Below are 17,058 nucleotides of genomic sequence, written 5' to 3'. Positions count from 1 at the left end.
CCATCCCAGCCCGCTGGTGCATGCCTTCAAATCAGACCGGGCTGGCTCCATGCCAGCACATGGGGCTTCCAGCACTGCAGACGGGACCTGCACACCATTGGGCCAGGCTGCCTCCATGTAGGGCTTCCAGCACCCCACAAATCCCTGACACATACCCCACAACCAATATATAATATTTTAGCTATTATACAATCACCACTAAGCAAACGCATGTAAATCAGGATGAAATTTTTTTTTTTAAATAAAATTAAAATATGTTAGTAGATGTTTCATATTTAGTATATGATTTGTTTTTGCTTTTTTTCCAGTTGCAAGATGGCAACCCCCGCCCCTCCCCCAAAAAGAGCAACTTCCAGGGGTAATGGGTGGGACTTCTGGTGGCAAAGGTCAGGGAGGGAACTTCTGGTCCCAAGATGATGATCAGGGGGTAGGATACCTGTCAGGGGGCATGGCTACCCTTGCAATCTTCAACAGCTCACCGAAAGTCATTAAGCGACCCTCCAGCCAAAATAATTGCCCACCCCTGGCTTAGAGCCGCATTCAAGACACAGCATTCTCCACAATGTCTCAGATACTTTCAAACTTTGGATACCTTATCTCAGCATCTCTGTTAACATCATACCTGCTCTGACATACAACACAATGATGGAGGTGTGTTCCAAAGCTCATGAAAATCAATGAGAGTAGAGGCAGAATCTGATCCTGCAGCCATCATCTCTAAGTGCAAGGACAGTCTTTGAAAAGTGGAAAGTCCTTGAAACACTTCAGAGCACAGACACCTGGAGGTAGGTTGGAATTTGTCTTAGCCAATAAATCAGCGTGGTCTGCTACTAACAGCTATTTCCAATAATTAAAAGAAACTGCTAGTCCTAGCCATAGCCTCCTGAAGGCGCTTCACAGTATAGGCTGCAGAACTCTTTAGACAGCGAGACAAACCTGTTACTCTTGCTAACTCAGACAGCGTTATAATTATCAGATTCCCTTATTCTCATGCTTTGCATTAAGTTCCACAATATTAAAAACGACCAGGCACAGAATTACGTATTAAATGCATAACGCAGACAATCAAAGATGCAACAGCTCTGAACTATCCAAACCTCACACTGAGCTTCCTGTGCCATGGGGTATTTCTGTGAAGCTTAGGAGCTTAAAGCATCCCTCTGGTGAGAGAAGTCACTTTGTATAAGCAGCAGGGGGCAGGGTATTTTGCCTTCCCAACGGTCTTGTCAGCCTTGCTCAGTTTACAAGTCAAAGTCGTCATTAGCTGCTTCGTCTCATTTAAAAATCAATTTAAAATTAAAATCAAGACCGTCGGCTACGTTTTGTTTTTCCTTGTGGCCTAAAATTGTCCCTGAAAAACTTGTCACTGAAAAACAAATACAAAAGGAGGGAGGTGAAAGGTTTTGGTAAAATAAAAGTTCTCTGAAGCTGGCAGAAAACTTAATATTTGCAGTTTAACCTTGGGGCACGTGAAAAAAGATCAGATAACGCAAGATCCTGACCCAAGGCTTCCCTTCATTCTGTGAGCTGATCTTTCTTGAGTTGTTAATAATAATAATAATAAAAACCGACTTGTTCCCATACCACCACCGCCTCCCCCAAATGTCTTCACACCTCCATTTCATATCATTCCAGTCATGGCTGGAAGGAAAAGTACTGGCCCGTTTGGAAGTAAGAATCATATTAAAGGAGGAAGCTATATGATATATTCATTGAAAAGTTTAAATGTGTAGGGCCTTATAAGGCCTCTCCGGCAACAGTAAAACATAATGAAATCATGCCTGAGCCTGCAAGCAAGTTCTCTTCCTAAGCCTGATAGAACTGAAGGGTCTGGGTCTGACACTGTATATTCTGAAACCAATGGGATTTTTATCATTGATTTCAGTGGCTACAGAATCAGACACCAATGCAATGCCCAAACACAGTATAAGTGCAACTGTTTTTAAAAATATCCTTCCACTTCCAAGAGAAGGGGCTTAGAGAAGAGTGTTTACTGTGAAGGTCCCTCAGGTCTGCAACTGGCTGCCCTCGTGTGCTGAAATAATCCGGATTTATTAACCTTCAGGGCACTCTGCAGTGCAAATCTATATGTGCAGGCTACTACAGAGGTAGGATTTGGAAGGGTAGACTGCTTCTGGGAAAAGGACAGGGTTTTGAGTGTAGTTTAATTTTCTTTTCTTTTAAAATATTTTATGGAAAGCGTGCACTGACTTTTGGATAGATGCCCCCCCGCATCCACAGTTTTTTGTACATATGTCTATAAATTAATCAGACCCTATCTAACTGATGTGCAGTTGTCACTGCATTCATGCATCTTACCTAGTGTACAAGCAAACACTTGCACAAATATCTTTTTTCCAGACATACCATTTGGGGCTTTCAAAAATGGATTTCAGTGTTGTACTAAGTCTGGCTCCTGTTGAAATCAAGGAGGGTTTTACTGTTGAATTAAGTGACACAGAATTGGACTAGTGCAGAATGCTTCCAAAAATCTCACCGCTTTTTATGCGAGAATAAAAATCTAATTGCAGTTTGCATGATCCCATAAAAAGGCATCCTTAAAAAAATGCAAGATTATGTGTAAACTCATTTTCCACAGTATTTTTGGGCTCTGTGCAAACAATAAGCATCAAGCAACAGGAAACAAGAAATACTCACAATAACTTGACCTAGTCTTACAAAGTCCTAGCAGTGTCATCTGAACTTAACAGTCTGCATAAAGTCAGAGTTGCTAGATGTCTTCTGATAGAAATGCCACACTAAATACTCAAATGTTTCTTAAAATGCTCATAATAGTTCAAGCAAGCTTGCCTAAAACTATCTATTGTGGTTCTGATGTGCTGCCGCAGTAGGTTAATCCCCGAAAAACTGAAGATGCAGCACAGAAGTGAGTTCCCCAGAGCCTGAAAACTCACTTGCGATCATAATGCATGACTACAGGAGGTTATTTTGGAGAAGCAGACTGATAGTAAGGCCAATCTAAAAATATGCACTCATTCTGTGCAAACAAGCACTTCAAACTATAAATGACGCCTGGAATATTTCTCAAAGGTTAGCCTGGCAGAGGAAAGAACACACAATAAATGGGGATATAGCTGGCAAAAAAATCTTCCCCAGGAATGAATCGACACAAGCTCAGTAATGAGCACAGGCCATTATCATCCAACGATGTCTGTCTGATGCATTAGGAAAGAGCATGTAGACTAGAACCCTAGCTCCTGATCCAACAATAGTGTGACTTTCAATTGACTTCATGATCATACATATTTTCACACCTAAAAAATCAACATAATGGGAGCCATGAATATACTAACCCAATAGATGGCAATTTCAGCAGAAGGGCTATGGAATGGGTGAACATAAAGACTGGAAAATCTTTCTTTTCCCAGAGATGGTCTTTAACAGTGGTGCACACATTTGCTGAGAACTGCCAAAAACCTAACTAGCATATGAAGTGGAGAACTCCACCTTCATGTACAATCAGCACATTACTTTTTACGCTTGTTAAATTCACTTTCACAGCATAAGATTAAAGAGAAAAATAAATAGGAGAAAAAACACTAGAATGAAAAAAAAGATTTTTTTTTTAATAGAAAACAATTTAAAGGCAGCCAATACATATACAGCCCCCACTAACCCTGGCACAGGGAGCAAACATGAGTTCTCCATATTACATAGGCTCCATGACTGATGCAATAACACTGAAATAAGCACAGAGTCTAAGTGCTACAGTACTGGCAGTGCTCAAAGTCAGGCACCTACATCGCCATACTTTGTTCCCACTCCTGCATCTGCTATCTGTTAAGGTAGCCTACTGCCTGGGTGCAAGTTTCCATAGACTTTCCAAGATCAGGAGAGCGGCAGCGTAAGGAAGGCATTGGGCAATGAGGATGTATTCTAGCTTAGGCAATCAAAATAAGTTGTAAGGGGTTGAGTGCCTGCCACTTGCATGGACTTCAGTCAAAGAGGGAGTATTGGTCACAGAAAGCTTTAGAGACAGTAAAATCTTGTCCCCACAGAAAACAATGGCAAAGCTCCCAATGATTTGGGGATGGAGGACAGTAGGATTTCAATTTGTATATTTAATTATGTCTCTAGTGTCTTACACTTCTCCCTTGCAACACAAGGCAACTTAACTGGCTTAGACAAGTACAATAACCCTATAGAACAGAGGTGACCCACCCTGTGGCAAGTGTTCTACAAGTTAAGTCCCACCCCCTCAGGCTAGGGACAGATATTCAAAACCCTGAGCCTGAATTGATTCAATCTTTGCAGGTTAGTCTAAATTGGCTAGGCTAAACCTGTCTGTAACCGTACAGACATCCCCTCTGGACTGAAAAAAATGCAGACACATGCCTGCAGTGGCTCAGGCTTGAAGCTGGGGGGTGCTACAGCAGCCCTCTCTCTCCCTTCCACAGTGCTGAGCTGAGGGGCGGGGGGTGTGGCCAGGCACTGCCAGGATGCTCTGATTAGGGAGAGGTTCCCCCTTCTGACCAGCCCAGCAGGGAATTGATAACACACTGTTTATCACCCCATTAAGAAAACACCAGAGGGACGTTACCACCTACTTGTTGATTCTGCCTTTGTCCCGTCTGCCACAGCAAGGCCAGTAGCCAGCATGTGGTCTGCTAGTTAATTCTGTAAATCTGTGTAAGGCAGAGGGGTCGGGGGAATCTTTGCTCAAAGGGGGAGTGGGGAGCAGAAGCCAGGCAGAAGCCTGCAGTCTTTGCTGGGGCTGCAGCCAGGGAGCAGAGGGGAGGGGTCAGCCCTGCTGTGAAGCAGACAGCTCCGCCCAGCCCAGAGAGCATGCCAGGATGCAGGGGGAGTCTGGCTTAACTTAAACAGCAAAGGGGTCTGGGACAGACATTGCATAAACCGGTTTGACCCAAATCAGTTAAGTCTGATACTACATTCAACCAGGTTTATCTCAAACCAGTTTCAGTCAAACTGGTTTCTGTGCACCAAACATCTGTTTTTGTTACAGGCTAAAACCAGTTTCTGATCACTGTAACTGGTTTATGTGTAATGTCTGTCCCTAACCTCAGAGTGCTGCGCTGATTTCCTCCCTCAGAGGTATTCCTGACTGCATTTGCCCCTAGATATTAGAATGCAGACAGGGAGCTTGAGCCTCTGGCTGCAGCTGCAGAGAGCAGACAGGAGAGGGGCTGGACTCTGTTGTGAGAGGTGGCATTACCAAGAGCCAGATTAATCTTTCTCTGGCCCTGCAACTACCGGAGATTGAAATGGAGAACAAGGGGATCCAAAGCTATGAATTCACCAGTGGCTCTGGGGTCAGGGAAGGGTTAACCTGGTATCTTCTCTAGCAGTAGCATCCTGTGCATATTCTGCTTGCTATCCGCCATACCTCCATTCTGGCACCTGCCTTTACTAAGCTTCTGGGGCTCAAGTGATACATACAGCACTTTTCCTCTGCCACTTGGGACGTGCATGCCATAGGCTGGCCACCTCTGCCGTACAGCACTGGGTGGTCATGTGGTTATAGCACTAGACTAGTACTTGGGAGATCTGAATCCAACAAACCACATTTAAGTTGGGTTCCATTCCTGGCTCTTTATACTACCTGCTGGGTGACTATGGGCAAGTTCCTCAGTGCCATGGTCCTCAGTTTCCCTATCTATAAAACAAGGATGATGATAATGCCTTCTGCTGTCAGTCTTTTGAGCTCTATAAGATCTGGATATCATTATTACTACTCCCAGGTCTGCTAATGGCTCCCTGTGCATCTTTGGATAAAATCACTTAGTTTCTCTGATCAGAACTTTCAAGAGACATCTTTGGGGATGTGATGAGCACCTACCCTCTCAAAATGATGCCCTGTTAAGTTGCCTGCTATTATGGCAACAAACAACTGGGAGGCACACAATATAATATCACTACTAAATTTTTGAAAATCTGATCCCATGTGCCACCTGCACAATGGAGACAATACATATTTCCCTCCTGCAGAGGTGTGTTGAGAGGATAAGTCCATAAACACTCGTGGGGCAGCCAGGTCCTGTGGGGATGCATAGCTAGGCAAATACATTCATAATGGACAACGGCCACGGTTAGGTCTTCTTGTGACAAAACCCCTCCAAAGTTTCTAGTGTCTTGTGATCAAATCTCATCAGCGATCCCCCTAGGTGGCACACTTCTGATGAGCTTTGGTAAAAAGAAATCTTTTAAATGAACCCTTGCCTGTCTCTTAAGCTAAGAAAATTGGAATGTTATATATAACAGCTGCAACAATATCAGCTAACATCCTAATCTTCTAGCTGCTTCGTAATATATTCGTAATATATGCTAGGCCGTTTGAATATTGCCCTCTGCTTGTCATTCCTGAGCCATCCCCTGAAACAAGCTTTTTTAGCTCACTTCCATTAAGCAGACATTTTGCTAAGTAAGTAAAGGGATTCTTCAGCAGTATGTCTGATGTCAGATGGAATTGATCTGTCCAGTCGAGTGTAGAAGGTACACGGAAATGTCTGGAAATTCCATTGCATCCATTTAGGAACAGCATGTTCACAACATTGTCAACAGACCTGCAGACCCTCCAAGAGATTTTATTCCCCATAGGGGGCTCACGTGTCTAAAAACCATGACAACTTCAAGTCTAGTTCAAGCAAGCATTCCTATTCAAGACGGACGCTTAACTTGAAGCATCTGCTTGACTGGGTTTTTGAGCAGGCATAGATTTAAGGGTGCATTTAACTGTTTGCCTGAATCAGTGCCCCAGAACTGAAGATTTCCTGCAAATGCACAGAAGATAATAAACTAGGAGTCCATCATGCATGGCCTATGATCAGCCTGTCCGGTCATAAATCTTCTAAATACCAGTAATTTCTATAATGGGTTTGTTTCACTGAGCTGACTTCCGTGAACTCAAGAACTCAGAGAAGAGAAGCTGGTCCCTTTCAAAACAGCCTCCTAGCTGGGCTAAAGCAACTACCAGGAGATGAGAGTCCTGCTATGGGGCACTCTGCCAGGAATGAGATTAATTTTTTGAGTACCACAAGAAACTGAATTTCAGCTTTGGAATGTGCTGCTTCCAGACGAGGTGATCAATCAATGATTTCACACCATTTCCAAATGACCTTTTGGTGCTTCCCATGGAATATAAAGGGTGTTGATTTTGTTTGATTTGTTTTCTATGCCTTATTAGCTTCTCGGAACTTTTCCAGGGCCTTCATGACCGAATACGGTCCATGCATAAATACGAACTACTCCCCCAGAAGAAGCAAATCACGAGATCTAGAGTAGGCCACAGGTGATAGTGTTAAGGATCCATAATTGTGAATTACAGGCTTCAAATTGTGGCTGTTCTAATTTAGATGTGATCATTATATTGTAATCAGGATTTTGAGAGAGGAGGTCAAAAACAACTGTGTTAAGTCTGGCACAGAAACTCTATTTGTGAAATGCTTGCATGCATAAATAAGCACCAGGAGTCAGGACATCTTTATGTAACAGTTTCTTAACCATTACAGGAAGAAACATATAGGGCAAGGTATTTTACAGAGTCTAACAAACTCTGCTCCTGCTGGTTATTAAAAGGGCCTTTTTCCTTGTAGGGAAATTATTGCAGTAAAACAGGAGAGTGGAGCCAAGTTGAGATTTGGTCATATTTTATAGGAGTTGCATCAGCTCTCTTTGCCTGAGTAATTATATCTTGTGAATTATCCATGAGAAAAAATGATCTCCAAATGCAATCCCACAGCTGTCTCCAGCTTCTCTGCTGCAGATTCTGTAGGTCCAGGCACACTTGAGCAAGTTAGAACATCCTCTTTTTCATGCATAGTATGACTGGGTCTCTTCAGGGGACTGTCAAAAGCCAAGCATGACGAAGGTATAAATTTGAAAAATAATTCTCTCCTAACTGCATTCTTGTTCCTCTGTTACAAAAGGCCTCCTGCCTCTAAACCAGACAAGAGGCTGTTCATCTGACTTTGCATCTTACAGTTTAAGAATTTCTCATCATTCCTTGCTTAATTACATGGAGGAACACACTGCTATTTCTTTCCAGTAAACATTGTCATCAGCTGTGTACATGTTGCAGCACTGAATGACAAAAAAAAACAATTGCAGTAGTTTGGTCCTGGTTTGTATGCACTTACACAATATAATGGAAAGAGGCAGTATTTCTCATTAGCTTGTGCTAGGGACACTACCCATTTATCTCTCTCACAATCCTTCCCCTAATGCAACATAATAATGTTATTTTAGCAAGTTGTTAAATTATTGAGGAGATTGTGTCTGTTTTGGAAGCTCTTTTCCCTGTAGTTATTTGAAGGCATCATACCCTATAAATCCATATTCTCATAGACCCTTTCATCACCTTAGTGATTCCACGCCTCACAGACTGGGAAATCAGTTCCTTTGTCACTGGAGTCTCTAATAAAATAAAGAGAATTCATTATACGCTCTTGCTACTGTCTGCCCGGTCTTTAGTGCATCGCCATTACGATTCTCAGATCACGGCTCTTTTGCTTAGTCCTCATTAAGTTTCTTGCACAACAGCAAATGCGGTCATCTAGATTCTAGGACTATAGGAATTGTCAAACTTGGTTAGTTCCGTGGAGCTTCTTGAGGCTGCAGCTCCATTCACAGCGCTCTCAGCTGGGCTAATTAACCTGGGCACGGGGCCACATGAATGTGGGTACACTTCTTCCAGTTCAGCAGGAGGTAGCACGTGAAGAACAGCATGGTGTTTGTAAGCACAGTGCTGCCTGGCACGGCTTTGTTTGTGGTTTGGATGTGCCACGGATGCCACCCTTCAACAAGAGCTGCACCAGCTTCCTTAGAAGAAGGTGTAAGAGTCTGGAAATGAGCAGAGGTGGAATAATTTACCTCCCATGTTAGGGCTCAGTCTGATCTCTAAATCTTAGAGCCTGGTTAAATCCTGAAGCCTGAGGCTTAATATCATCAACTTCACAATTTCAAATTTTTTTTTTATCATTCAGACATTTTAAGGCTAGAAAGGATCGTTATGATAATCTTGTACTGACGGTCAGTACAACACAGCCTGAAGAACCTCATCCAAGAATTGCTGCCTCAAGACTGTAGCTTCCATGCAGAATATTCTCTCTCTTCTACAACAAATAAGAAAGCACATGGAGCCTCCAACTACTTGCCCTAAAACACTGCTGCACAAAGCCTCTGTACTCAGGAGATCCATCACATTAGCTCAAGCTATTCTTCATATCCATGTAAGGCTCCAGCTCCCTTTGTGAATCTTGTTATGTTCCTGGCCTCCAACACCTGCGATGGGGAGTTCCATACTTGTGGACTCTGTCATGCCAGGGTGCCCTACTCAGCTTACCTGACTTTGTGCCAGTCATTCTCTTATTTAAATGTCAGAGAAGCATCTCCATCAGCAGTATACAGGTGATCAGATTCTCTCCATCAACAGTATTAGGAGTGCTCAGACTGCACGTCAGTGGGAGCTACAGCGTATCTAAGCAGTAGCAAGAGCAGGAAAAAGCAGGACCAGAAGCAAAGCCAGAGCAGAGAGGTCTGTTCTGTCCTAACCTATTTTTAGAAGCAGTATGTGAATTGCTTAGCAGGGCTACAGTGGTCCTGCCAAGCAATTGCTTTAGGGCAAGACAGCAAGTGAATAGCTGAATTCCTGACTCACATGGAAGTCAATTCCTGAAGAAGTAGTGGGCAGCACAGGGAGATGTGACAAGCCTGCCAAAACTCCCCCCGTCTCTGTTACAAAGACAGACAGCACTGTCCCATGTCTCAGGCTGATGCACTGGGGAGCATGTTTGACTCCACTTTCTCCATCGCACAGCACATTCACTCTTTGTCCAATTTGCCTCCAAAATGCAGCCTTCTCTCCCAGCCATATCTCATCCATCCATCACCATTGGTTCCATCTCAGCTGCTTCAACCTGCCTCTCTGATACCTGCATTTGCAACTCCTTTCCCACCCCCCATCCTACTCCCATCCACTCCACACAATCAAACTTCAGCTTCATTTCCCAGAGATTTTCCTCACCTAATGCTCTGACTATGGATGTGATAGTGCTTTGGCAGACCAGTAAAGCCTCTCTGCTGCAGAACAAATTAAAGCGGCACACACGTGACCCTCTCGGCTTCTTGGAAATCAGGCTGGACAAGCAAGGGAGAGAAGTCAGATGACAGCTTCATCTTCCAATGCGATAACAAAATGCATAGAAAGTGTCAGCTTGATCCTGAGCAAGAGGCTCAGGAAAGCACCAGTTGGTTACAACTCATATGTACTGAAGGGCATCATAAGCTGGTGCTGAAGTCAATCCTGTAACCCCGGTATATGCAGTACCGTGGCAAGGAAATCTGGCACCCAGGGCAAACCCCACAGTGGCAGCCTGCCCTCACCCTGAGCACAGATCCAGGGGGCACCTCCCCCACCATGCTTGCCTGGGAAAGCATGCAATGGTGGGAGCTGCCCTCCCTCCATCCCCATGCCCCCCCCCCCCCCAAATGAGCCACTTGCAGCTTCATCCTGTGCCCTGCCTTGGCTGGGCAGTGCCTGTTGGTGCCCCTTTGCTTTGGCACCCACCCTGCTCACCCCCCTTGCTACGGCACAGGGTATATGCTTCCACGATGGATGCTTGAGCCCAGCTCAAGGCAGCCACATCATTCTTTGAAAACAGGGCATTAGCATAAGGCACCATCAACAACCAGGTACATTGGGGACACCTTCAAAGGCATATATGTGGGGCTTAGGTACCCAACTCCTACTTAAAAAAAAGTCACTGAGAGTTGGGGTTCAACTCACATTTGTTATTTTCTGCTAGCTTTTTTTCCAGGTCTATCACATCAATCATTCTGGAAATAGTGTACCCTACTAACAATCCCGTTAGCTCTATTATTCCAAGTTTCAGGCCAGGGAGACCATTAGATCTTCTCATCTCATTTTCTAAATAACATAGGCTGCTATATTTTACCCAGTTACCTTTACATTGAGTGCAATAACTTGAGTCTGACTGAAGCACGTGATGTATTTTGCTAAAGCATATCTTCCAGAAAGGCAGCCAGTCTTCAAGAGATGGAGAATCCACCAATTCCTTGGCTGTTTGTTCCAATGGTTAAACACCCACAGTCATAAAAAAAATTGTCCCTTATTTATCATTTAAATTTGTCTGGCTCCAGCTTCAGCCATTGATTCTTGTTATGTCTTTCTTTACTAGAACAGTTTTTGCTTGAGACAGATTTTGTGAGGACAAACATCTTTAGTGTAATAGCCTGATCATGTGTTGGTCAGCAGGGATTTAAAACCATATTTATAGATGAAAGATTAAACACTTGGATCTTCTGTGCTGGAGCTTAGGAAAAAAGTATATCTTTTTTCATGGCTACATTTGTAAATTCACGTAAAACAAGCCTGGGAGTAAAATCCTTCCATGTTTTAGTCCGTTCTAAAAGAGCAACATGCTGCACTAAGTAAATACACACCTGCAGCTTCTTAGAAATTATCTGACAAATTTCATTATATAAAAAAAAAAAATTATCTAACTCCTTTTTAAGTTCAAAAGCTAACAGTATGAATGAATCACTTTAAGTAAAGCTATCTACTTATCTACAGTTCATTGTTCTGAGCTTGTTTCATACAAGAGGCCCTGATCCTGTATCCATGCCTGTAGCTGCTACTGTCCTTTTACTTGCACAGTGAAATACAGTCCTTCACCACAGTAACATCAGAAAACACACACTCATGTCTCACTTGATCGGATTATGATCAGGACCTCAGAATTGTCCCCCTCCATCACTCAGTCATTCCAATTAACTGGTTTTTCTTGGTGGATAGACATTTCCCTGGTTCTACAACATACCTGATTGGCAGCGAAGGGTCCCCAGCATCCCACCAGTCTTTGGGAGGGCTAATGTACATGCACCACAACTCCCAGCTGTATCCATGGGCAGAGTTCTCATAACGTTGTACCTCAAAGTTGTCCTGCTTTATGTTGTCGATAGAGGGAAGAATAACTCTTTTCCTGTTTTCTTGGATCCGTGAAAGAACTGGCTCAGCCCTAAGAAGGTGAAAAAGGAGGGTGCAGGAAAGGGACATCAACTTCTTTTACAGCAAAGACAGACCCTGTAGTATCTGAGCAGCCCACATATCTCAACTGTAATAGCGACACTTCATGCAGGGAAAGCAAATGCAAATTATCTGCTGAAGAGCACAAAGTCATACACCAGTTCAATGAAAGAGCAAAGATATAAACTGGAGAGTCCCTCAAAGTGTGGCTTACAATGCCATGCCTAACCCAGTAGGCAACTTTCTTATAAACATACCTGGAGAGTAAGAATTGAACTAAATAACCCAAAGGAAAATGATTTATATTACTAAAATGTAAAACACTGTAGCATTGTTAGCCATCAGGGAGAACTTTAGGGGTTTCAGGGCTTCCACTTCATGAGATTTCCCACCTGGGAGAAGCCTAGACCCAACAACGATATGGAACTGTTATTAGTTGGATGACAGGGTACAGCTACTATATGTGGAATTCAAGTAGCAGCACAAGCAGCCCAAACATGCCAGGATCTCTCTTACACAATTGACATTTTTTATGCAGAATCCACCAGCCCAGCAGAGACTCTTACAATGCATGCAAAGACAATTTTACAAACTAAGATGACTTTAAATTGTAAGAGTATTGAAGGAGTCTCCAAAAGTGGAAACAATTTCTTTGTGTTGAGACAGCACATTGCAATGGTTTGATGTGTTACAAAGTTCTATCAGCTATGAATTATGTTGTGTTTTTAAAATGTATTTCCATGTCATTTTAACCAAGAAGGCATGAAATCAGGAAGTGTGGTGCTTAGGGATCAGGTTTTCAATGCTGCCTGCTTAAATTCACCTACATAGGTAGTACGTGCAAAGCCAATATTTACATATGCAGAATGGGTAATTACACACAAATGCTCAATTGGGAACATAATTACCTACTTTGCACATACAGGTGAAATTTCTGCATGCCCCACTGTGCATGCATATTTTTCTGGGGAAAATTTAGAAAGTATATTCTGAAGACTTGCCACGAGGTACTAAAGTTTTCAGTGCATACATCTAAATTGCTCTTTAATTCCTTTATTTGCTTCTATAAACAGTATTTGCTCTGTGCGTGGGGTGTGTGTGGGGGGGGTGGGTATGGGGGGGTGTGTGTGTGTGAGCGCACGTGTTTCCCAACTTGGGATTCACCCTCCTCCTTCTTCTATACTTACTTCTGAAAATCTCTCTCTAAATATAATAAATTATAACTAAGTACATAAAAGGATGCCCTATTATCTTTTCGTGAGATATGTACACTGAAAACCCAACATGGACCCCAGCTGCTCACTTCTGCAATATCCGAGAGCGTTTAGACATTTCTATTCAAAACAAGAATCGTCCAATAGGCAGGGGCTCCAGTCTATAAGGGCGGTCAGCAACTGCAGCTACCTTTAGTGTGAGTTGTGGGTACTCAGTACCTGACAGGATCAAGCTCAAATGGAGGAGAAAAGTGCCTACTCTCTTGCCTTAGTGCTAGAAAAGTTGTTTCAACTGTGAGTTCAGTAAATTACAGTTTCCCATACACATGAATAAAATCACATTTGAAGAGCTAATGGCCTGCACAGAGGAGCACTTTGCTGGGAATATAGGTACCAATGTAAAAACAGCCTTCTGAATACCTCCTTGAGCTCTATTATTAACATGAAAAATGGGATAACTCTGCACAGAAATCTCTCTCTGTTTGCAGCTGTTAGAGCACTTTCCTTGTCGATGGTTTTCTTTTCTTTCCTCTCTTCAGCTCATACAATGAAATGTGCATTAGCCTCTCCTATCTCCAATATTCTAAGCAAAGGGCGCATTTTTTCACTTTTTTTTTTTTTTTTGGCAACAAAATGTAAAAGTAAAAAAAGTAAAAAAAACCCAACCCTTTCTTATTGTCTAGACACTGGAACATAATAGAATTCCCTCAAATTCGCACTCGAGATGCATCTGTCCCTCTGAGACATTCCTTTTGAAGTACCTTCTGCTCTCTTTGCACTTTTGCACTTATTTTTAATTTAAGAAGAAACAAACCAATAAGAAACATAAAGCCTCCCCCAATGGGATCAAAATGGAAAGGGCCATAACGTGGCCACCGCTTGCTTTTTCAGTTCCCTGTTGCACGATATTTTTAGCTTGAAGGATTCACTCAGGCTAAGAAGGGGGCTCTGACCTGAAAAAATACAATCAAGTTGTCAGGAGGGGAGGGCTAGGAAGAATGCAGCAAACCAGGACAAAAGAAGTTTTGCAGTGTACTCCCCCTGTCCGTTAGTGGTACCAGAGGACAGAATGAACCATATAAATTAAAAGATCGGTGCCCCGTTTGCAAGACTGCCTGTGCCCATTTCTTTTCTCCTCTGATCAAGCCATACTGGGAAGTCACTGCACCTATATCTGGATTCTGTACTTACCAGCCTGCAGTGAATTCCACATGGGCATCAAAAAATCCAGTGACCTGGCCAGTAGCAGCTTTCCAGCCTTCAATACGAGCTCGGATCAGGCCTTCCCTTTTCTGGTTGCGCACCACCTTCACAAGCCCTGGGTATCGCTTGTTGACATACTCTTCCAGGGGAGCTTTCAGTTCTTCTGCAGGAGAGATCACAGAGAACCAACTCATCCTGGAGCAACTGCTTGCATATGGAATACAATTCATTAATCAACTCTGACCACTGATGGGTGCTAGCACAGTGCACCGGAGTATCACCTAATAGAAAGCAAAATAATCAGTAATTAATTTAGGCCTCGTTACTGCTAATTCATGGGAAAGAAATTTCAGGTGCTGATATATGCACGAACACAGTGAACGCAAAGAGAAGGAGAAATGTAGTCTTTGGCTAGTTTTTAACACAGCTATTCTGTTACACCCAGGCTAATGTTTTTTAAAGTGCTATCTTGACTAAGAAGGTCCAGGACCTTTTTTCAGAAATAACTTTTGATTCTAAGTGCCTAAATCACTTAGGCCAATCTTAAAATTCTCATCCCTACCTTCTGCTTTTCATTCACGCTCCACTACAAGCTTAAATCTATCCCTATGGGCACAGGTGGCACCGGAAAACTTCAAGCAAGGACAAATTCTTAGCAAAGGTAAAGCCGGCACAACCGGCTTCTCTACCGCCCCATATTAGGGAGTGATTCCAGGATGTAATAGGAAGGTTCCCTTCACAATCATAAAGCAACACATGAGCTGCTGTCAGGGCTACTTTAGTGAAGAACAGACATGCAAGACGAAGGAATGATCACCCACTCCCTCACATGTCTTTCCTATGTCCAGCAGTTTTCAGCACAGGAGAAAATCTGTGCTCCCTCTTTATTCAACATCTTTACCTTCTCATCTAGCTGCTACTTCCTCTCCCTCTCTCTCTTTTGGCTATTTCTGCTCTTTATCAATAATTCTTGCTCCTTGCACATGATCATTCCTTAACAATCTTCAGCTCTTGCTGACTGCTTCCCAGGCTTTTACCACTCTTTCCTCTTAGTAGAGCCTGAGAGTAGGAGTGAAGGGACAGCCCTCTGCAAAGGAGCAAGAGCTCAGGTAAATTTCCCTACAGAACTCGGGGCCAGCGCTTCATTTAAAGGCCATCAAAAGGTCACTGGCAAATCAATTTAAACATGTTCTATTACTGACCATTAATAATACTAATTCCCATCAGCTTGAGGGGATGACAAGGAACATAGCCAAACGCGAGCAGTAAAACAGTTCAGTGAAGTTTAAAAACACAGGGAAGTGCATCTACATGTACAATTAATTGAAAGCAATCACCTCCGGAGTAGTCTGAGCTGGAGTAAAGTACTCCTGGCCACAGCATCCACATGTGCACCCAGGACAACAGCAATTTGAGCCAGGACAGAGCCGTTTTTGCCAGGGCCGCTCCTGCCCTGCTCAGCCCGGGCTGGCAGGGGACATGATGGGTCAGCCCAGGGCTCTGGGTGGCAGTGGTGGGCAGCAGAGGGGCTGGCTGGGGCATGAGGGTGCTGAATGTGTAGAGCCATGTGGCTAGGTGATAGGCAGGAGTCTGGCCTCCATGACCAAGCACAATTTATGCTTACGGTCAATGTCTACACACTAGGGCTGTGTGAAATTTTGCCGGCTGTTTTATTTAGATGCTGTTTCAACTCGTTTCAAGCTCGAAACAGCGAAATCGAACTGACATGAAGGGCTTCGAAACAGCCTCAAAACAAAACGAGGGCAGTCGAAACGTTTAAAAAATTATGAAATGTTCCAAGTTTCAAAACTCAAGATGGGCTTCCCTGCATGAGTTCTGCTTGTCAGCAGCCTGAGGTACAGTCTCCCAGAAACCGTGGCACCTATCTCCTTGAAACCTGGCAGGCCTCATGGCCTCAGCAGGGGCTACCCTGCCTGCAGTTTTCACCCTGCCCCACCTTAACACACACACACACACACACACACACACACACACACACCACGAGTTTTGCCTGTCAGCAGCCAGAGGTGCAGTGCCCCAGAACCACCCTGCACACATCTCCTTGACAGCTGGCAGGCTTTGTGGCCTCAGCAGGGGCTAGCAGGCCTGCAGCTTTTACCCTGCTGCACCTTAACACACACAGCATCACCCATGTCACTAGTTTTGCTTGTTCGTAGCTTGAGGTGCGGTTTCCCCGAAACCCCTGTACCTATCTCCTTGAAACTTGGCAGGTTTTGTGGCCTCAGCAGGCGATACCATCCCTGCAGTTTTGACCCCACTGTGGCTTAACATATACACATGACATGAGTTTTGCTTTCAAGACTTTGAGGTGCAGTTTGCCTGAAATCCCTGCACCTATCTCCCTGAAACTTGGCAGGCTTCATGCCCTCAGAAGGGGCTACCATTCCTGCAAGTTCCATCCAAATCAGGCCAGAAATGACGGAGTTATTGGCTGTTTCAAGCTTCCCTATTATAGCTTATGGGTGCAATGTCAAAACAGTGTTGAAACAGCAAAACTGTTTCGACGAAATGAAATGGAATTCAAAATGAAACACTCTGTCAAAACGCAAGTCGAAATGGAACGGTGCCATTTCACACAGCCCTAGCACGTAGCAGTCA

General features: G+C 43.7%; 1 protein-coding gene across 1 annotated transcript in view; it reads right to left on the bottom strand.

Moving 5' to 3' along the window:
* WBSCR17 (Williams-Beuren syndrome chromosome region 17) overlaps positions 1–17,058 on the bottom strand; it is a 311,468-nt gene that overhangs the window by 168,621 nt on the left and 125,789 nt on the right. Inside the window, exons 5-6 of the mRNA XM_019545487.1 lie at positions 14,428–14,602; positions 11,817–12,014 (exon numbers count right to left, since the gene is read on the bottom strand). Coding sequence (XP_019401032.1) covers positions 11,817–12,014; positions 14,428–14,602 — 373 coding nt within the window. The remainder of the gene's footprint in view (positions 1–11,816; positions 12,015–14,427; positions 14,603–17,058) is intronic.

This window comes from Crocodylus porosus, unplaced genomic scaffold (genome assembly GCF_001723895.1).
Source record: "Crocodylus porosus isolate Cpor-Errol unplaced genomic scaffold, CroPor_comp1, whole genome shotgun sequence".
NCBI classification, from domain to species: domain Eukaryota; kingdom Metazoa; phylum Chordata; order Crocodylia; family Crocodylidae; genus Crocodylus; species Crocodylus porosus.
Note: the sequence above shows the minus strand (reverse complement) of the source record. Positions and strands in the feature narration are given on the sequence as shown.